This window comes from Netta rufina, assembly GCF_964035555.1.
Source record: "Netta rufina genome assembly, chromosome: 21".
Lineage (NCBI taxonomy): Eukaryota > Metazoa > Chordata > Aves > Anseriformes > Anatidae > Netta > Netta rufina.
Window position 1 is genome coordinate 12,115,062 of NC_140145.1, and position 22,548 is coordinate 12,137,609.

Below are 22,548 nucleotides of genomic sequence, written 5' to 3' on the forward strand. Positions count from 1 at the left end.
GGCTTTTATGTAGAAAGTTGTTGGGCACAGGGATTGTACTGAAAGGACTGCTCGTTCAGAGCCTGAAAAGCTTTTCTTGGAAAAATATCAGATGCTCCACTGGGAACTTAGTTGAAAGATATTCCTAAAGCAACACAGTGGACTGGCAGTAGCTGTGAAAGTACTGACTGAAGGAAAAACAGAAAATAACGAGACCGTGATGTTTTCTGAATGCTGGTAATAACTCTTTCTATTTAAATCCTGTGTAAACCTTGCAGGGCTTAATATTATTGTACAAGATCTCTTCTAGACATCTTTTTAAGGCAAGCATCACACAAAGGTAAGTTCTGAACTGGTTGTTTTTTTAAATGTGATTTTTCAAAAGCCTGGGTAGAAGACTGTTCTTTTTCTGCTAAGTCCTAAAATGCCTCAGTGTCAGTTGTTTTCATTTGTGTTTCTCAGTGTCAAGTATCAGAGGTCTTACATTCCTCATTTAATATAATTTTGTTAAACTCTTGTACCTCTGGGTGTTGCACGGAGCCTGCAGCATTGAAATAATTTTAAAAAGAAATTGACAAGAGTTCTTGTTTTGTTTTGAGAGGAATAACAGTTATCTAAGTCAAATGGCCTGCTTTTAAACAGGCAAACCATACTTTTGTGCTTGGACAGCATTTGAATTAGAGGAAGGCAGTACGTTTTTCTGAAATTCAATGAATAAACTGCAACCTGCAAAGCCTCTTTGCCACAAACCATTCATATCTAGCAATAACAAGAGTAATGGGGATAATTGGCTTGTAGTGATAAGAAAAAATCAGAAAGTGGCTTATTGGGAACAAATTAAGCTATATTGGAATCTTAATTTTCTTTTTTTTTTTTTTTTCTTTTTTTTTTTTTCCTGCTTAGACTGCTAGATCCTGGAATTCTTACCTCCCAAGAGGACTTGACTCCTAGTCTCTTTCTACTAACCCAAACAATGCAGGTCAGTGATTGTTAACAAGTCTCCAGCTGTGTCCCACTTCTCAGTGGAACTCTTTACAATGACTCACATCGTATGAAAAATACATTTATTCTGGTATCTATAGTAAAAAATGGAAGATCAAAAGGTTCTGTTTGTTGTTGACAATGCTGCTAAGCTCATCTATGAACTTGCTGTCTTGAAAAGAGCCACCTGTTACTGGCTCTGCTATTCCTCTTCCCACCTCAGCCATAACTGGCCCAGTTCCTTGCGCTGGCTCTGGAGGTCACTGAACACTTCATTGAATCTATTCAGCTCACTAACTCAGCAGAAAATGTTCTGCTTTCTTTGTTGACTTGGTTTTCTGCCAGATCAATCAGTTGGGGGAAGACTCCAATGAGTCCTAGTGCCAGTGGCTAAGAAACAGCAAGAGAGTCAGGGCAGGTCAGTGGCTGTGAGCCATTAGATGGGCTTGGCTCTGTTAATACATCATGCCCTTGGTTCTTGATATGCTTTAAAATACCCATGGTTATCAGGGTAAAAAACAGTGCACATAGCAGTAAATGGGAGCAGTATGTCTGGTAACCATGGAAAGGGTTTAAGATACAAGAGACCTTATTCAACTGCTGGTTCCGCTTCTTGTCACCACCCATGCCTAAGTCCCTTTGTAATATAAAGATTTGAGTTCCTTTGTAAACTGATTTGAAACTTACTACCAAGAAAAACAAGAGCAACATTATTATTCAATGTTTGGGGAGCAAAACTTAGCCCAAAGTCTACTAGAATCTCCACTTTCTAGACTGTGTCTGCAACAAAAATCTAATTTTACCTTCTGCCTTTAAAGCAATAGTTCAAGACTGTGAAACCATACATATCACGTATACTACTCTGAACACAGTAGAAATTAGAGCAGTATTGAGAAATGTAAAGTATTTTTTTTTCTTGAAGGCTGCAGTTAGTGCTTAATTAGCGTGAACTGCATTTCAGGCTGCAAGGGGAGAGTGGATTGGTAGGTTTGGGGGGGAAGAGTGGGGGGAAAGGGGGAAGATGGTGTTGATTGCTCTTTTCTGAACCACCTGTAACTCCTCCTGCTGGAGGTTTTTTAAGCATGATGGTCTCTTTGCAGCTTCCTTTGCCTCACTGTCAACTTGTTCTGTAAAGCAAGCAGCCAATGCTTGGAACACTGAGGAAGCAAATTACATGAAAGAACTGCCATTCCTGTAGCGCACTCTGATCCAGCCAGAGCCAAATGTATCTGAGTTGTGAGCACAGACTGAGGGAGAGAGAGAACAGCTGGAAGACTTGCCAAATCAAACTTGGACCTCTGTACTTCTCTCTGTTGGTGTATGCTGATCTCTTTCAGATCAGAGCCCAGCCTTGGTCTGTATTGTAAACTGCTCTCCTCACACTTTTCATCCAATCATGCTCTCCCCTTCCTTCATCCTGGTGATGCATTGCAAAGCTTTTCCTCATCTGAACATAGGTATCTTCTCTCTTGTTCTCACTCAATATTCTTCATCTTGTCCATGTTTTTACCGTTTGTGATGACATGTGAATGTGTAGTTCTAACATCTGGATTCATCCAATTTTTTGCTCCCCCCCCCAGCTTAGAGTAGAGCATGAATTGACACATTTAAACCTTCAATGGATTATAAAATAGTGATGGAGGTATCTTAAATATGAAATGTGCAGTGGAAAGATGTCTTGTCTAATGTCTTGTGAGGAGGAATGAAGTCAGAATTTACCTTTCAGTGTTACAGGTTCAGATCAGTGAAGTGCTTGTTACTCTGCCACAGCAGGCTGCTGTGCTTGATTTTAGCTGAATTCTTAGCAGACTTCCAAAGGGACTGTAGTTGGTACTAATTTGATTTCATAGAATTATAGAATTACAGAACTTCCCGAGTTGGAAGGGACCCACAAAGATCGAGTCCAACTCCTGGCACCACACAGGTCTACACAAAAATTCAGACCATGTGACTAAGAGCACAGTCCAAATGCTTCTTAAACTCCAACAGTCTTGGTGCCATGACTACATCCCTGGGGAGCTAGTTCCAGTGCGCAACAACCCTCTCAGTGAAGAACCTCTTTCTGATATCCAGCATGAACCTCCCTGTCACAGCTTGGCACCATTCCCTCGGGTCCTATTACTAGTCACTAAAGAGAATAGATCAGTGCCTGTCCCTCTACTCCACCTTGTGAGGAAGCTGTAGACCGTGATGAGGTCTCCCCTCAGCCTCCTCTTTTCTAGGCTGAACAGGCCAAATGACCTCAGCCGCTCCTTGTACATCTTCCCCTCTAGGTCCTTCACCATCTTTGTAGCCCTTCTCTGGACACTTTCCAATAGTTTCACATCCTTTTTATACCATGGTGACCAGAACTGCACACAGTACTCGAGGCGAGGTTGCAGCAACGCAGAGCAGGACAATCGCTTCCCTCGACCAACTAGCAATGCTGTGCTTGATGTTCCTCAGGATATGGTTGGCCCTCCTGGCTGCCAGGGCACACTGCTACACTGCTGTCTCATATTCAACTTGATATGCTGAATTTCTTCTCAGCAGAGTCAGCGCAGGCGTTTTTCACACACGTGCAAATACACAAGTCAACTTGCTCTCTTGCTAAAGCAATCCTCTAGAAAAGGAGCCCACTTAGAAAATAAATAAGTTGTTTGCTTTCATTTGTATGGTCATACTTATAATTTTTCTTTTGCTTTAGTATATTGCTGGGAGAGATCAGCCTTGTATTTAGGTTTCTGAACTCAGTTTACCACTGCTGGCCTTGATTCCTGAAAAGTTTACAGCTGCCTTCTTTAGGGCCTGGGGTATCAGATAAAGACACACTCAGATTTAAAAGAGCTTTAGACATGTCCTCTTTCAAATTGGTACTGAGTGTTGTTCCTCCTGGATCTCCATTTCTTATTCTACTGGTGCTGACCAGCAGCTCCACTGGAATAGATGGAAAGTGGGTCTTTTTCTCTAAAGGTCAGGTACTTTCTGGTCTTGACACCTCCCTGGTTTTCCCCTTTCCTCATTCCTTTCTGCACTCTACTCCCTTGGGAAGCCTGCACTGTCTTCCCATCCCTGACCCAGATCACTTATTTCTAGAAACTCAAGGGAACACCATGTTTCAGTCCCTTTCTCCTCCCAAAAGCACTCCCTCTGCTTGACAGTTGCTATATGAATAGCAAAAGATAGCAAATCATATTGCACTGGTCTGTCAGACAAAGTGAACCACAGTACAAATCCTCTGGAGTTAACTCTTTGCATTTTTTTAATTAAGTGCTTGTAGTGCTTTTTCTTTGTTGACTAGGAAGCATTTTTTCATTGGATACTGGCCACAGGAATGCAAGTTTTGGCTGATTCCCCACTTTCTGCTAGGCTCTGTGATGGTGTGAAGTTTCCTCTGTGTTGGTAAATTACCCAGAGGGATTGCTGCTAAAGGTTTGAAGATTTGGAATCTGTACAGATCCGGTTGGCTACTGTTTTCCTTAGTGGACATTCATTGCTTTTACAAACAGAACAGTAACATTGGAGTGTTTTGTTTTGAACTTCTATCACTCAAGATCCTCTGGTCCACATAGGACAAACAGTGCAAGTTCTACTCAGAGCTCCCTCATTACTTTCTGTGGAATCTGAAATTCTTTATTTCTGTGCTCACTGCCTGGTAAGTCTGCAGGATCAAACTGTCAAGATGTGGTCTTTGCTGTCTTCAGTTTCAGGTGGCTGTTGACATCACAGAAGCAGAGCTTAAAAATCAACAAATTGTTTGTCTTCAGTCTGGTTTCCAGTCTCTCCATCCTTCACTTCTGTCTTTTCCTTCTGCCATGTCAACAGTGCTTGCAACCCTTTCAGAAGTGCCCTCGCTTCTGATTCTGTGGCTATACTGCAGACCACTGAAATGATGCATATTGAAAATAACCTTTCAAATTAACCGGTTTGTGTTATTTTTAACTTGGATCATAGACACGCAGTCCCTCACCAAATAACAGGCAGTGAAACACAGCCATGCATGCAAGCCTTCACAGACCTTTGTCTTGGGGAGACCCTCCTGCAGGTTTAACTCTCCAGTTCCCCAAGGGAGCTCCATCCTTCCCTGCTGTGTAAATGAGTGAGAGATGATCCTCCTTTGCCATCAGAACCACCAGCCAGAGCACCTGAGAGAAGCCTGGGTCAGCATTTTGGTTCCACAGTTAATGTGTGTTAAGAGAATTCGTGGTCACTGGCAAGCACTGTGAGCACTATGAATGCGGAGAAAACTTCTTCCCGGCTCGGGGGGGAAACGTGATATGCGGCCATCGAGTATCTCTCCTTGTTCACACAGTGCACTGCAAGAGGCAGTGCAGAGACAGATGGACGTGAGGAACAAGGGAAGGGGAAAGGCCCCTTGTTATGGACCGAAGCCCATATGGTGGAGCGAGCCCCCTTGTTGTAGATCGAGCCGAGATCTCCCGCGTGTCTGTCGGTCGGGGACGCGGGCACCTGCTCCCGCATCCTCCAGGGCTGCTGCCGGCCGGCCCGGGGGTGCCAGGGTCGCCGCACGGCCGCGCCGCCCCCGGGTCGGCAGGGCGGGCGCCGGCCAGGGGTGCTGAGCTGGCGCCAGCCCGGCAGCTCTCCGCCGGCTCGCTCGCCCCGGATCCGTGGCTGCACCGCTAGCCCGGCCCAGGCAGGGCGGAGGCGGCTCCCGGCAGGGCGCGGGCGGGCCCGGTGTCCCCGCCAGGGCGCGGGCGGGTCGCGTCGCCCCCCGCCACGTCCCTCCCGCCGCGGCCTCGCCGCCCCGTACTTAAGGCGGCGGCGGCGGGCGCCGCTCCTGCTCGCGCCCTGACCGTGTCTCCCCGCAGAAGATGGCCCCGACGTGCCTGCGGCCCCTGCTGAGGTACCGGTCCTTCGCCATCCTCTTCTTCACACCGCTGCTGCTGCTGCCACTGCCGGTCACTGTGCCCACACGGGTAAGTGCCCGCGGGGCTCACGCAGGGAACGCGGTTTCCCGGGTCCGGGCCCTGCTGCTCGACGGAGCCCGCTCCCCCTGCCCCCAGGTCCGGGCCGGGCTGCCCCGAGCCCCGTCCCAGCCAGCCGCACCGCCGCTGCCCAGGAGTGCTGGGCGCCCAGCCTGCTTGCCCTGCTCGTGTGGGGCCCAGCACCCGGCAACCGGTGCAGCGCTGCCCACCAGGTCTACCCTCGACGCTTCGTCTCGCCACCAGAGCGAGCAGTGGCTGATGCCCACCGGGGCACTTTACTCCCTGACAGTATGCTGAAACGTCTTCTTCATGCCACCCTGCCCCAGAGGAATTTCAATGCAGCTCAGAAAGGACCTCAGTCCTCCGCCCCTAGGTCTCAGGGACATGTTTTACAGCTTCTGCTCCCAAGTAATCTTCACTGTAGAAGCCCTGAGATGGGAGCCCAGTGCCCATCCATTCATCCAAAGGGATGTGCCAGGGCCAGGACCTGGGGCTTCCACAGACCCAACCCATCTTGCAAATTAGATGCAATTCTTTTTGGCCCAAAGATAAGTAGCTGGTCAGGACAAGTAGAATTGTATCCCAGGTTGTCAAGAAATGACTGGCAGTGGACTGAAATACAGGACTTCTGGGTTTTCTAGTTCTGCTGCTGAAGCTCTGAGATACTCTAAGTAGTGCTGGTGAGTGTCATTCTTCATCCTATGGTGCAGTGAGAAGCCATGCACCATGTGCGGTGATCATAAGATCGTTTCACATGCAATATACTGAAGTTCACATCCATCTTACTCCAGTAATGGGGTTGGCACTACTCCTTTGATTTCAGAGCAGTTACACTAGCATAAAATTGGAATAACCCACTGAAGACTTTTGTCTTTAATACCTTGTAGCATTCTTGGCAAAATGTGAAACCTCTCTTTACAGTATTCTAGCCTACTAGAGCTATAGAGTCTATTCCAGGGCTAAAAGAGGTCTTTCTTCGGAGTCACCTGTATTGCTCAGTGTATTTTAAAATATAGAAAAACATCATGCACATTTATAAGCAAAATTGCCAGCACTTCTGGTTTACCTGTCTAAGCAGTATCAGGTCTGCCATTCAATTGAATGCCCGTGCTTTACGGAAAGGAATTTCTGGCTGCTAGGCACTACTAAGATCAATACTAGGAAAGATAATTTCCCCCCAAAAAGGAGTTCCTTTTCAGTTTTCCAGTAACTGTAGGAATATTGTGTCATAAGTCTTATCTGGGAAAAGTACAATATTTCACAATGCGAGAGTAACATTCCCATCATTGACTGCTTTTCCAGCTGTCAGTGAGAAGACAGGTCATTGTTTTTGCTGTGGACTATCCAGAGACCAAAGAAACATTTTGTGACCATTCCCATAAATCACAGACATATATAGATGTAGATACAGATATTTATTTAATTCCAAATCTTCAGTTGCTTGAATTGGCTGCAAGTGTAGGAGTTAATTTATAAGTATGGCTGTATTTTTGAACTTCATGTAAATTATTTACTGTCCACTGTACAAAACCAGTTTCTTCGGTATTGTGAGCTTTATTCAAAGTAATGTTCTCTTACAGTTGTTTACATGTCTTTCATATTGGCAACAAATTAACCACAGTTAGTTCTAGCACTTAGTTACTGTTGTACAGCTTAAATGGTATTATGAGCTCACTTTGTATTTATTAAGGAAAGAGACTTAAATAGGATCTGTCTGATAGCTTCTAGTCTCTGATAAAAAAACATTTCTCTCAAAACTTGTGCTGTAATTAATCTCCTCTCAAGCTGAAAAAAAAAATAAAAAATCAGATTGCCTGCAAAGACTGTTCTCTGGTTCCTAAGCTGTTCTTTCCTTTAAAAAAAAAAAAAAAAAAGCACAAAAAAAGGAAAGCACACCCCTATTTATAATATTTATAAATATAACCTTACAGCAATTTTAAAATGTCACTGAAACCTCGTTTATTTTTGCAATAAAGTCCCATTTGTGCATTAGAATCAGATCCTATAAACACATACTCTAAATATGAGCAAATCCTGAACAGAACACTTTGACTCAAGCTTTACAATGCTGTTTACTGTAGACTAATGAATGCTAACTCCTCCTAACAATTTTGAAAGTACAAACCAAGGAAAGCCAGATTACAGAAATACCTGACCAACTGTATAAAAAAAACATTACAACATTTCTAAGCTAGGGAATCCCCTTATTAGATAAGAACAGTATGATTTGGGAAAGCAAGTTAAAACCTCATATGTCCTTAGCCACTCCTACCACTACCCCTACCCCCCCCCCCAAAAAAAAAATAAAAAAAAAAAATTGTAAGAGAGTTACCTAAGAACTTTTAAATTGTTCAGTGATATAGTTTCTTGGCTCAGGCATGTTACTAGGCACACCTCAAATAAATGTGAATCTCAGAAAATGTACTCATCCACACTAGGAAATTCAGCCATACATTTAAAAATAGCTAACTAAAAATAGAAATGCCCAGTTCTCCCAACACTATTAAAAATTCTTGGCTCCTGGATGTGAAATCTGCTTACCTCAACTGCCAAGAGGTAATTGCACACTGCAAACTATGTACCTAGCTGTAGAAGGTGTTTTTTTGTTTGTTTGTTTTTCATGCCCAACATTTATGTGGATGCATTATAAAAACCACTATAGTCAAAAAGAACTTTTTATGCAAGTGACTTCTGAGCAAGACTTAAAATGTACAAATTTAAATCCTCATGCCTCATGTCCCTCCTACCTTTTTCTGCATAACTTGTTAGGCTAGAGACAATGGAATGTTTGGTCCCCTTATAAGAGACGGCAATGTTTTTCTTACCTGTAAGAATAGGATTGTTGTTTTTTTGTTTGTTTGTTTTGGTTTTGTTTTGGTTTTGTTTTGTTTTGTTTTTTTCTTAAATACATCTTCCATTGTGTTGCAGGAGGCCAAATGTGCATATATCATCATCATCATGGCTGTGTACTGGTGCACTGAAGTTATCCCACTGGCTGTTACTTCCCTCATGCCAGTGGTATTTTTCCCTCTGCTTGGAGTTCAGAGCTCTAAATCAGTAAGGAATAGTTCCTGCTAAATCCATATCTGATAAAGGGAAATCCATTGCTCTGATCCCCCATTGATATGTACCAAACAAGTCTGATAGGAAAGTGCTCAAAAACAGTTATGCTGTTTTTGAACATGTTAAGCAGGGAGTTGGGTTCTGGTATGGGAAAATGCTGAAATCAATACATATTTGCCCAAGATGTTACGGGGGGAAAAGGGGGAGAAGGGGACTGGGGATGATAGAGGGAAATGTCCTTCTGTGGGCTTGGATCCTGCTGGAGAACATCACACTAGTACCAGCAGCTTATGTGTTCATAATCCATCCCATTAGAGAGCATTGCTGACATATCCTCTGGGAGATTTTGAAATGCATGAAACAAACTTCCTCTGACATGGTAGACAGCGTAATGCCAGCAAGTACACTGTGTCCCCTCCAAAGCTCATTCTGCAAAAGGATAATTGACTGTTTGTGCTAGTGGAAGGGCAGTGCTTTAGCCCAAGGCAGAGAGACTGTATTTAGATTTGCTACTGGCCAGCCAGCTGGTAAGGATGGGTGTGGGTGTTAAAGGTGCTGGTAAACCTATTTTGTAGTCTAGCATCTCTGGTATCTACATAGTCCCTACCAGTCTTTTAGGAAACTGCTATTTCTAGTTAAGCACTTAAAGTCATAGAATCATTAAGGTTGGAAAAAACCTCCAAGATCGTCTGGCCCAATGATCCCCCTTCTACCAGTATTGCCCACTAAATCACGTCCCTAAGCGTCACATACAACCTTTCCTTAAATGCTTCCAGAGACAGTGACTCCACCACCTCCCTGGAAATGTGATCCAATGCGTAACTACTCCTTCTGAGAAGAAATGTCTCCTAATGTGGAGATTCTCCTAATCTCCTAATTTGGGCGAGGCCCAAAGATGAACACAGTGCTCAAGGTGTGGCCTCACCAGAGCTGAGAACAGGGGAATGATCACCTCGCTGGTCCCGCTGGCTACACTATTCTTGATACAACCCAGGATGCCGTTGGCCTTCTTGGCCACCTGGGCACACTGCTGGTTCACATTCAGGCAAGCATCAATCACCACCCCCAGATCCTTTTCCTCTACACAGCTTTCTGGGAAGGAAACAGAGGATAAAGGTTTCCAGAAACTGGAGGTAGCTGAGGCTGTAACTACTCTTTCTGTCAGTATTGGAATGGAGCCTGGTGCAGTAAATGTCTTTGAGAGGGTGGAAGGCAACATGTACTAGTGAAGCTAGTAGCAATAGGCTACATTTGGGTCCCTGACCTGTCTTCTCTGTCTTACAGGTTTGCTTGCAGTATCTAAATGACACAAACATGCTCTTTGTTGGAGGGCTGATTGTTGCAATTTCTGTTGAACAGTGGAATCTTCACAAAAGGATTGCGCTAAGGGTCCTGCTAATTCTTGGGGTGAAGCCTGCACTGTAAGAACATTACATTACCTCTTCCTTGTCTGTGTCAATTTAGCAGATACCTAGGAATGGTGTTTAAGAGTCAGCAGAGAAGGGAATCTCCAAGAACCTCTTTTTCTGTACTTGTACAGTTTCCAGAGGCGAAGCCTGTCTGCATGGATGGTTTATTCGTCCTTTAGCCAAAATACAGGCTCATGGGAGGACACCTGTGACTGCAAGACTGCTAAATGACTTGAATGGGTTGAAAATACTTCTATATCCATGTCAGCCCCTGACTCTATAGTGTCTTACATTTCACATTGAGTCCATGGTTTGATCTTTGGATGAGACTCTACAGGTGGAATTCAGTTTTCCAAAAACAGGCATTCACTTCTTATATAAATAGCTAGGCTGTGGCTGTTGTCATCAAAAAGAGAGAAGCCATTATCTACAATATGGCAGATGATTCATGCTCAAGAAGTGCCCATCTGCTGCAAAGCAGTAAGTGTCTGAGTGGAATCAAAGTACCTGGGTTGTTCATGTCTGAAGTCAAGTGAGATAAATTGTACCCTTGCTTCTTCTTTTAGTCAGAATCTCTGTAAAGCCGTGAAGCTATAAGTCCAAGAGCATCTGTGCTATTGTTACCCAGATGGCATATTATTGTATGTGCTGGCATTCACAGTTCATGTGAAATCCTTTTATCATGACCCCAAGCCATCTGTGGTCCCCACCACCATCTCTGTGAATGGAGACATGATCATCATCTAAAAACCATACCCTCATTCTGGCATGCTTAAGCGGTGCCAGTTCTGTGGCTAGAGTAAGTCTAGGCAAAAATAGTGGTGGTGAAGAGCACCTAGAACCCATTACTTTGCATCTACAGGCAAAAGCCAATTTTACAAGATCTGAAAGCACAGTTTACAATCCTAATACCAATAACCAGGGAAACAACACTTCTGGTTCACTCTTACAGAACTACCGTTTTATTTTTTTTTAATCTGGATAAATTCTAGGTGCTCGCCACTGGAGACAAGATGATTCAGACTTAATCATGCACAGACCAAAGAACTAAATGCCTTTCTGGGTTTCCTTCACTGAGGGTAGCAGAGCTAGGAGGGAATCTAGCCCTGCTTTGTACTATTGGAGGATACACACATCCCTGTCTGGACTCTGCTCTCAAAATTACAGCGACTACAGAGCCTAACAGTCTCAGTTTTTTCCTCTTTTCTCGTCTGCCTATTTCTTTTTCAGCCTCATGTTGGGATTTATGATAGTCACTGCTTTCCTGTCCATGTGGATAAGTAACACAGCCACCACTGCTATGATGGTTCCCATTGTCCAGGCTGTCCTGGAGCAAATGGATAACACTGAATATGATGTGACCATGATGGAACAAGCAACCGGGCAAACAAATACAGTGATTGAGCTGCAGGAAAAGAATGTATCAGATCCCACTTCAGTGCAGGGTAAGGGCCTGCTAAGGAATGAATTAACTTGTTACACTCGGAGCTCTCTGTCCAAGAAGGACCTTTTTCAAGGAAAAAGGATGTTCACATGACTGAAAGCTTCTAAATGTATGACATTCAGGTTTTCCAAAATGTTTACTAATTTTGGTGGCTGTCATTTTGTTATGCTTAGTGCTAGATCCCATGCAGACTGGTATGTTCTCTCCTTCAAGCTGGGCTTATCCACCTGTGGTTTCCCTGGAACTAATGGCCTGCTCAGGGAAGTAAAAACCGTATCTTCTGGGAAATATCTTCCACCCACACCAGCATCACACTTTCTAGATCTTGTAATTATCAGTGTTATTCAGCGTCTAAGACATGTAGGAATGTTTGAAAAAAATTGTGCAAACTCAATCTCTTTTGGTTGTGGGGTAATAAATACCCATTTGTTGACCATATTGAATGTGGAGATAGGGAGAAAAATGAGAAATACTGGAAAAGAGCTGGCATCATTTGACTCCTGGTAGACAAGCTACTCTTTGGAACACTTTAGTGTATTCTTAGCCTGGTGCTTGACTCAACAAGGTTCTTCTATCACTTCTGTGTTTCTGATGTAGGTTTCACTTGACACACTTGCACACATATTCCGTTCCTCTGATCTGGCTGTTCCATTGCACTGGTACAGAAAGCTATATTATGAAATGCTATTAAATACCAAATCTGTAGTGCCTTTCTCTTTCAGAGGAGGAAGGATTTTCTTGGGGATTTTCTTGGAGATTCGATTTCACTGAATTAGCATGTTGATCTGCCACAATTCCCTGTGTGACTCTGTGCAAGAATGAGCTTTCTGCCTGGGACACACCATGTCCATTTTCTAGCTTATATGTCTGTGGAAGACCCAGTGTAGAAGGTAGTTCACATGTGTCAGTCATTGCCCTGTTAAGATATTAACTCACAACTGGCATATTTGTCTGGACTTCAGAAACATAAATTAGATACAACAGTGCTCTCTGCTTTTTGGTTGTTTAATTTCTTACCTCACTAGTGATGGGACAATGTGCTATTATTGTGCAAAGCTCAGGCACTATGTTTATGTAAGACTTGCAAGCCCAAGAGAATGCTACTTAGTCACACAGTGCTCTGTGAGTTTGCTCATTTTTAACATCCGAACAGTTGTATTAAGATAATATTTCATGTTTACAAATGTTGTTTTTAATGTTGATTCTTGAGTCTCAAAAATGAACTTCTGCAGTAAGACTAGAGAAAATAATTTTGATGGATTTCTGTTCTCCTAGAAGGAACTGCTTGGCTTTGCTAATTTATCCCTAACATGCAAGAAAAGTGACAAATGTATGTGAAGAATACCCTTTGGTATTGTTGAATTGGTTGTAATTGTTATAAATACATTGTCTCACAAAATTAGTCCAGCCAGACTTCATGATTAGATTGTTAACCTCAGAGAATAATGAACACAGCAGCAAAATTTCACACTTGATGTAAACTGATGTAATATATAACCTTAACAGTTGTGTCAGGCTAGAATTTTGTTTGGGGTGGACTTTTTTCACCCGTATTCACAGCTGTTAAAGCTTGTTGAGTTCTTACTGGGATGTTGAAAGGGTTCCAGTGACTACAATATCTGGGTGACGGTAAGTCCCTCTGTGAGGTAGGGAATTGCTTTTGAGAAGCTGTGGCACCAAGATAGAAAACAGCGTCCTAGGGTCATGTGGAGCCAAATTGTCAACCTCTCTTCTCAACCCCTTATGAACTTAAGTCTGAAATATTTAGGAACATATCTGTGTGTTGTTTGTTGTTTCGTTTGTTGTTTTGTTTTTCAATTAAAATGAGGCATGAGGCATACGAAAACTGGAAGCACTGAGCCTGCAGACCTGGTCCTGAACTTTCTGCCTCCCTAACTGTACCTGAGCAAGTCATGTTCTTTGTGTCTAGTCATAAGCAATGGACAAGTCCCTGATGACCCCAGATCTTCTGAGGAAAAGAAAATGAAGAAACGTATATGTAAGGGAATGACGCTTTGTGTATGCTATGCTGCCAGCATTGGAGGAACTGCAACACTCACTGGAACAGGTCCAAACATGGTATTGAAAGGCCAGATGAACCAGTAAGTCATTCTTGCTGTTTCTTTACTTTTGCTACTTTACTGTTTCTGTGACCAACAGACTAAAGTCATAGTTGACAGTTTCAGTTGCAAACTCTAAGCAATAAGCAGCTGATGAACTGAAAGTGAGAAATGTATATGAAGTGAAGGGTATCATTTTTCTGCTCCGCCCTTTTTTAGGCAGCTATGTGCTGGTATTATAAGCCTCCTGAGAAAATTTTGAGATATGAGATAGTGGTTCTTCTGCCTCCACTTTTTCAATTAAAATGCAGCATATGATTAGGGCAACTGCAGTGAAGAGCTTGAGAAGAACGTAGTATTAAGTCTTCTCATTATCTGTTGATTGTAACAACCACCTGGAAATTTGCTTTTGCTATTTGTCCTGCAGTCATTATTGGTAGATGCAGGGAAGAACAAAAAGCGGCTGTTCTTAAAACTTTTGCTTCAGCATCAACACAAAAAGGAGGACTAAGGAGAATCTCCATCCTTTACTGGATGCGGGGGGAAATTTAGTTACAAGAGATGAGGAAAAGGCGGAGGTGCTCAATGCCTTCTTTGCCTCAGTCTTTAGCGGCAATACCGGTTGTTCTCTGGATACTCAGTACCCTGAGCTGGTGGAAGGCGATGGGGAGCAGGATGTGGCCCTCACTATCCATGAAGAACTGGTTGGTGACCTGCTACGGCACTTGGATATGCACAAGTCGATGGGGCCAGATGGGATCCACCCAAGGGTACAGAGAGAACTGGCAGAGGAGCTGGCCAAGCCACTGTCCATCATTTATCAGCAGTTCTGGCGATCGGGGGAGGTCCCAGTTGACTGGCGGCTAGCAAATGTGACACCCATCTACAAGAAGGGCCAGAGGGCAGACCCGGGAAACTACAGGCCTGTCAGTTTGACATCAGTGCCAGGGAAGCTCATGGAGCAGATCCTCCTGAGAGTCATCATGCAGCACTTGCAGGGCAAGCAGGCGATCAGGCCCAGTCAGCATGGGTATATGAAAGGCAGATCCTGCTTGACAAACCTGATCTCCTTCTATGACAAAGTGACATGCTGGGTGGATGAGGGAAAGGCTGTGGATGTGGTCTACCTTGACTTCAGCAAGGCTTTTGACACCGTCTCCCACAGCATTCTCCTCAAGAAACTGGCTGCTCTTGGCTTGGACTGGTGCTCGCTTCGTTGGGTTAGAAACTGGCTGGATAGCCGGGCCCAAAGAGTCGTGGTGAATGGAGTCAAGTCCAGTTGGAGGCCGGTCACTAGTGGCGTCCCCCAGGGCTCGGTGCTGGGGCCAGTCCTCTTTAATATCTTCATCGATGATCTGGACGAGGGCATCGAGTGCACCCTCAGTAAGTTCGCAGATGACACCAAGTTAGGTGCGTGTGTCGATCTGCTTGAGGGTAGGAAAGCTCTGCAGGAGGATCTGGATAGGCTGCACCGATGGGCTGAGGTCAACTGCATGAAGTTCAACAACGCCAAGTGCCGGGTCCTGCACCTGGGGCGCAATAACCCCAAGCAGAGCTACAGGCTGGGAAAGGAATGGTTGGAGAGCTGCCAGGCAGAGAAGGACCTGGGAGTGATGGTGGATAGTCAGCTGAATATGAGCCAGCAATGTGCTCAGGTGGCCAAGAAGGCCAACGGCATCCTGGCTTGTATCAGAAACAGTGTGGCCAGCAGGGCTAGGGAGGTGATCGTCCCCCTGTACTCAGCTCTGGTGAGGCTGCACCTCGAGTACTGTGTTCATTTTTGGGCCCCTCGCTACAAGAAGGACATGGAGGTGCTTGAGCGGGTGCAGAGAAGGGCGACGAAGCTGGTGAGGGGCCTGGAGAACAAGTCCTACGAGGAGCGGCTGAGGGAGCTGGGCTTGTTCAGCCTGGAGAAGAGGAGGCTCAGGGGCGACCTTATCGCTCTCTATAGGTACCTCAAGGGAGGCTGTAGCGAGGTGCGGGTTGGTCTGTTCTCCCACGTGCCTGGTGACAGGACAAGGGGGAATGGGCTTAAGTTGCGCCAGGGGAGTTTTAGGGTAGATGTTAGGAGGAACTTCTTTACTGAAAGGGTTGTTAGGCATTGGAACAGGCTGCCCAGGGAGGTGGTGTAGTCACCATCCCTGGAAGTCTTTAAAAGACGTTTAGATGTAGAGCTTAGGGATATGGTTTAGTGGGGACTGTTAGCATTAGGTCAGAGGTTGGACTCGATGATCTTGAGGTCTCTTCCAACCTAGAAATTCTGTGATTCTGTGATTCTGTGATTCTAAGTAGCAACTTAGTCTTCTATTGAAGTGGGCAGAAGTGCAGCTATTAATTTCAGAAGAAGACAATGCTTTCTCTCCTATTATAGTTATTAATGGGGAGGAGGAAAAAACATTCTGTCATGGCATAAATGAGCAGACATGTTGGAAGTGAAAGATACCCAGAACATACGGGAGACCTTTCAGCAGTGCTTGTCTCACTGAGACCTAAAATACCAACATCTGTTCCTGTCTTCTTTAGAGTAAAATGCAGGGAAAATTAAGAGGATTGTTTCAGTTCTCCTCTGAAACCCGGGGCTGCCTTCCTATTAACTTCAGTTAAGCTGTGTATGTTGTCTATGATTACTTGTCATGGTTGTCTTGGATTTAGATGTCTAATTAGCACTAAGGTATATTAAAGGGAGGGTAGAGTACTAAATGTTTTGGCATTAATACAGAAAGCATTTTTTTTTTCAGGTTATATCCCAACAATAATGATGTTGTGAATTTTGCTTCCTGGTTTGGGTTTGCATTCCCAAACATGATTCTGATGTTGGTACTAGCTTGGCTTTGGCTACAGTGCTCCTTCATGGGACTCAAGTATGTATTTAACTATGTGATATTGTGTAAACCATTTAGCTAATGCAGATCACTGAAAAGTTTCTGGATAAAATGAATGCACAGACAAGTTGATCATGCTATAAAAGAGAGCAGTTCAATTTCACAGCAGCTTTTAAGATTTGGAAACCTTTATGTTTGGGGAGATTCACGCTAAGCCAAAAGTGCTAGGCAATCTTAATGTTCAGGCACAACTGCCTTTTTCAATTTAAAATCTGAGAATTTAGGTCCTAGAAAAGCTAGTCTATGTTTCGCTGCCCTTGATTCAAAACTGAGTTTTTTATACTAGGTTGCTCCAAACTGGACAGAGACGTATCCATTCTTACACCCCATTCTTCTGTGAGAACTGACATGTCCATATGAAACACTTCAACACTGTTGTCACTTCTTTGTTTCTGGCCTCTTCTTTAGTCTGTGTCTGTCCCCAGAAGGAACAGCTTCAGACTGGCAAGCATGTTAAATCATTCTAATGTGTTAATACTTACAATGTTTTCTTCTTCCTTTTTCTTAAAGCTTTAAAAAAAGCTGGGGCTGTGGGACAGAGAGAACTGCTAAAGAAAAAGCTGCATACAATGTGTTGAAGGCAGAAATGAAGAAATTAGGCCCTATCTCTTATGCTGAATTCAATGTCCTCATCATGTTTGTTTTGCTGGTTCTCTTGTGGTTTTCCAGACACCCAGGCTTTGTAAAAGGCTGGGCCAACAGGCTCTTCCCAGACGGAGAAAAGTAAGTTCTGTTTTTTTTTTTTTTCACCCTGTACCCTCCCTGTTTTGAATCAAATTCTCCTACTCTTAGATACTGTTTTGATTGATTCCAACTGTATCTGAATTCATGTTTGCTGGGCTGGATCCTCTCTCACACACATAAGACTACCAATTGATGTATCACTTGACAGTTTGTACTGCAGTGAAGGCTGGAGAGTGGGATATGGAGCAGGCTGAACCTCCTAAAGGAAAAGGAAATTCTGCAGTGCTGGTCTCTGTCACTTTCAAGCACACATTAGCATTCTGTTTGTATGAGTTCCAATCAGTGGTGGTGTTTGGTATTATCTCTAAACAATAGCATATGTAGAAACCACTGGGAAATTGATTCTTTGCTTTCAATAGCTTCTTCACATACTATATGTGGCAAATTAAGAATATAAAATGTGTGATGGGAAAATCATTCAGGCCATTTTCTTGCAAGTCATTAGAATAGGATCTTTGAATCTTGGCTTGCCCACAAAGAAGGAACCCTGTCCCCAGGAGCCATTTTCATCTGATTTCATCTGATTTCATCATGATTTTGATTATTAGTGTGTATTATAGCTGTTTTCATTTATTACTGTGTTTGTGCTGTGGTAGATCTGAAACACCTCAGTCATGAACTAACGATGTATTTTGCTAATGTATAAACCCCAAACAGAATGGCAAGGAATAGTGGTTGCAATGCTGGAAGGCAGCCATATTCTAGAAGAAAGATGTTTTATTTTATAATCTATCTTTTCTTCTTCAGGTATATCACTGATTCTGCTCCTGCTGTGTTTATTGCCCTGCTATTGTTCATCCTTCCTGCTACCAAACCCAAATTCATAGGCTGGAATTCAAGCATGTCTGACCCTGAACAGACTGAAGAAGGTATTTAAAAGGGGCATTGTAACATTGTGAAAGTCACCCAGCTCCAGCTAACATGGCAGAAACATGCACTGGATTTGCATGCAGTTCTTCAGGGTAGCTCACCTCCCTTACTTCTTGGGCAGGACTGGAGCATGCTCACTGTTCATATATGTTACCCTTACCCTAACTTTTGTAGGTTTCTCACTAATATACCTCTGCCTGATGAACCTTTCCCTAGTATCTTATAGAACCAGAGACAAAATGTCTTCACTCTGCTGAAACGTATTTTGCTTTTGATTTCTCACTTTAGATATAAAAAAGCCATTTTTACCAGCCCCGCTGCTGGATTGGAATGTGGTTCAGAGGAAGATGCCCTGGAGCATTGTGCTGCTGCTGGGAGGAGGTTTTGCTTTGGCAGATGCAAGTGCAGTATGTTCTGACATCTGTTTTTCTCTGACTCAAAGGTGGACTTCCCTGGTTTGTTATCTTGTCATGTATTACTGGGCATGCACCCAAAGCCAAACCCAGTAGAGATGTTCAGATATGGAGGTAGATCCAAATTAGCAAAAAATGGGAGGAAAGGTGAATATTTGTGCTTCTTTTTCAGGAACTTGTGTACATTGGCCAAGTTTCTCTAATTTATCTGAGCCCTGAAAGGGCATCTTTGTTGGGGATCTTCACTGACTGGACAGACCAGAAGAACAGTCTTTCTTATTTGTGTTGTCATCCCAATCCCATCCCTGGTTAGAAAAAATAGAAGTATAAATAACACTTGTAAGATTTCCAGAACCATTTGAGGTTTGTTTAAAGGATAAATAACATCAGATTTAAACCAAACCATTTCTGAACTGGTTAGGTAGAAAATCATTGTGAGTAGATATTTTCCAAAACTGTATACAGTGGGGTTTCTTCAGTCTCTTGTCAGTGGCTGTTGCCAGGCAATATACTGCACTCCATAAGCCCATGGTTTAATCCTATGCTCATAAATTCATAGTAAAGGTGGCTGAATTCCCAAAACAAGAACAAATTTTGAGTGAAGCCATGCTTTGTACTTCATCGCTACTAAGACGTATCTAAATCAAAACCTTAGATATCAACAATGACATTCTTTGAGGAAGGTCATATTCAGATCTAAGTATTGTGGCTAGGCAGTTTTTAAGACATGGGGTAAATTAAAGCTCTGGACTGTTACATTCATCTACATTCATCATACATGCATACATTATTAAAGCTGTGGGGCATTAGAAGCCATGAAGGCTTTGTAATCTGTCTGAATCCATTGCTGTCTGTGTTCATATAATTAGCACTCATACAGCATTATTATCTTCAGAAACACTAGAAACACATGCTAGGAATCTTGTGAGTGATTAAGTATTCGCTGTAGTCTCAGCAATAATTGTTTCTGTTTAGCAGAAAATTTAATTTTGTAACCAAAGTGTGAACAAGTATTTGTGTTCCAGGAAAATCAGGAAAGTGGGGCTGAGTATTAGTGTAGTTGGCAAGAAAATCCCTTTAGTGTTTATGACAGAACTCTGTACTTCTGTGGGTGGTAATTATATAATTCAGGAATCATTTAGCATTATGTTAAGAACATTACACATAACATGAGTTTTCTGTTCAGGAGCTAGGGGTTCTAAGCCTCATCAAAGAACATTTTTCTTGTCAGAACTCTGGGCTCTCGGCTTGGCTGGGTCATCAAATGACTCCATTAGGATCTATTCCACCCTGGGCCATTGCAACAGTACTTTCGCTTATTATAACTGTCTTCACTGAATGCACCAGTAATGTCGCCACAGCCACCCTCTTCCTACCTGTCTTTTCATCCATGGTAAGATTACTTCCATTCTGCTGTTCTATCAGCTGGGAGATTAGGGGTAAACTGTCAGTCTCTAGTGGCAAAACAATATCATATTTACTGTCTTGAATGTTGCTCTAATGTTAATCTGAAACCCAGTAATGAAGCAATCCATTTGACAGTATACCATAATGGACAGTGAGTTTTTAGTTTAAAATCATTACTCCTTGTTCTATCACTACAGTCCCTGACAAAGAGTTCCTCCCCAGCTTTCTTGTAGGCCTCTTTTGGGTACTAGAAGGCCACTATAAGGTCTACCTGGAGCCTCCTCTTCTCCAGGCTGAACAACTCCAATTCCCTCAGCCTCTCTTCATAGGAGAGGTGCTCCCTCCCTTTGATCATCTTCATGACCCTCCTTTGGACTCGTTCTAATACACTCATGTCCTTTTTTGTGCGTGGGGCAAATATCAATTTATCTCAGTAAAGGTGCTGACCTATTTGTCACTTCAGTTCTGAGTCCCACAAAGTTCATGTAATGTCTGAGAATGTTACTCCACATGTCTTGTAATTATAGTTCCATCTCTATGTTACCCTGACAAGCACTCCAAAAATGTGGTCTGAGGTCAAAGAAAAGATCATTGGATAAATTTGATCAGAACTCCAAATTATACCATAGAGCAAAACAAACAACAAGAAAAAATCAAGCATTGTTTTCAGTACTGTGGGACAGGGATTGAGACCAAAGTTATCTTTAAGCACATGTGGATTCCAGAATAAAATGCTTGAAAATCACTCTGGTCATGTAATACCAAGGAATGAGCTGAGCCTGTGTGTCTCAAAGGTCTGGAAAATTTTATTTGCTTTTTTTTTTTTTTTTTTTTTTTTTGGTAACACTTCTGGTATAATAGTTCTCTTCATTACACTGCAGGCTGCATCTGTCAAGATCCATCCTTTGTATGTTATGCTGCCTGGTACTCTCAGTGCTTCCTTTGCCTTCATGCTACCTGTTGCAACACCTCCAAATGCAATAGTGTTTTCCTATGGCCACATCCGTGTTTTGGATATGGTAAGATGGTAATTGTCTGGTCTCTTATCTGAAATTCTCCATTGCATTTTTTCTGAAATATGATGAGAGTTTAATTTTCTTAGCCTAACACTTCCAAAGTATCATAAAGCTCATATGGGCAGTAGCTAGCACTTTACATCCTTCTCTTATGTGGTATTAGTATTGTAATAAAGATTTGCATCTATGCAGCAACATTACCTTTCTCATAGGCTTTGGCAGACATACAGCCCAGTCCAATTGAAATTAAAATCTGACAAGTCAAAATCTCTTAAACACCAAGGGGTTAAAATGCAGCCAGTGCTTCCCAGTGTCTTCTGGGGCTTTGGTGAGTATAGCTAAAGGCTTATTTCCACTGGAGCTGAAAGCAGAAGGTAACAATCTGTTGCCCTAGACTCTGGTCCTTTGATTGCCTGCCAGACCACACAGTACCAAATTCTGTGCCAAACACCCAAATATTATCAGTTTTCTAACTGGAGACTTGAAGGACACAGAAGCTGGTCTTTAATAAGAGCAACTTCTTTTTGAATCCCTTACAGCTCCTAGATTTGTTGTGTAGCAAACTGTTTACCTTTTCACGGTGTATTCCCTGGTATTTCTACCTAAGCAAGAACATCGGGTAGTGGGTGCAGTGGCTATTTCTGTGCTTTGACTGTGTTTCTTCTTTGTGTTCAGTGTCTTTCCATATTTTGCTGTGCTGGTGTTTGGTTATTGTTGGCTTGGACTTCTGTCCTCACAGGTTAGATCTGGAATAGTGATGAACATCATTGGAGTCTTCTGTGTCACACTGGCCATCAACACATGGGGAAGACCTATGTTTGATCTGGATACATTTCCAACCTGGGCAAACAGCACAACTAACCAGTGAGCAATGAAGAATTCATGTTTTGTACAAGGAATGGACTCTTGATCCTATTCTGTTGTTGCCTGAAACACTATATAAAGTCTTGTCACCACTTCAGATCCAGTGTTAGGTGTCTGCTACCTTCTGGGAGTCAAACATCAGATCAGGCATGAACCAACTCATTCCAATCATGGTGGCACCAAATGTGCTGTTTAATTTCACAACCCTAAGGATCATGTGTCTGGACCACAAGTATGATCAAGTGATCTATTGTACCTCCAATTACCATCAAGATTTAGAATTCATTTAACTTTAAATAAAGAGAGGGCAAGCTGTTATATCAGATGGTTTGAACTATTTTATCATTGGTATGCACTTTTAAATCATTGTGATTGAACACTGCACCCAGACAAGGGCTGACAATTCATTAGCAGCTATATATATCCAAAAGTCAGCATCTGTACAGAGAAATACCTGTTGTCACTTATCTAGTGTAAGGTTTGTTATATTT

At 43.0% G+C, this 22,548-nt stretch overlaps 1 protein-coding gene across 1 annotated transcript; it reads left to right on the plus strand.

The window, feature by feature from the left end:
* Window positions 1-4,252: 4,252 nt before the first annotated feature.
* SLC13A5 (solute carrier family 13 member 5) lies at window positions 4,253-22,061 on the plus strand (the record flags this gene model as incomplete). Its single annotated transcript, XM_084299743.1, has 13 exons — window positions 4,253-4,341; window positions 5,769-5,876; window positions 8,814-8,942; window positions 10,233-10,369; window positions 11,588-11,802; window positions 13,732-13,903; window positions 16,600-16,722; window positions 17,254-17,466; window positions 18,235-18,356; window positions 18,646-18,764; window positions 20,002-20,163; window positions 21,059-21,196; window positions 21,933-22,061. Exons 2-13 carry the CDS (start codon window positions 5,772-5,774, stop codon window positions 22,059-22,061), a joined length of 1,764 nt encoding a protein of 587 aa, XP_084155869.1. The 5' UTR covers window positions 4,253-4,341; window positions 5,769-5,771.
* Between the last annotated feature and the right edge of the window lie 487 nt (window positions 22,062-22,548).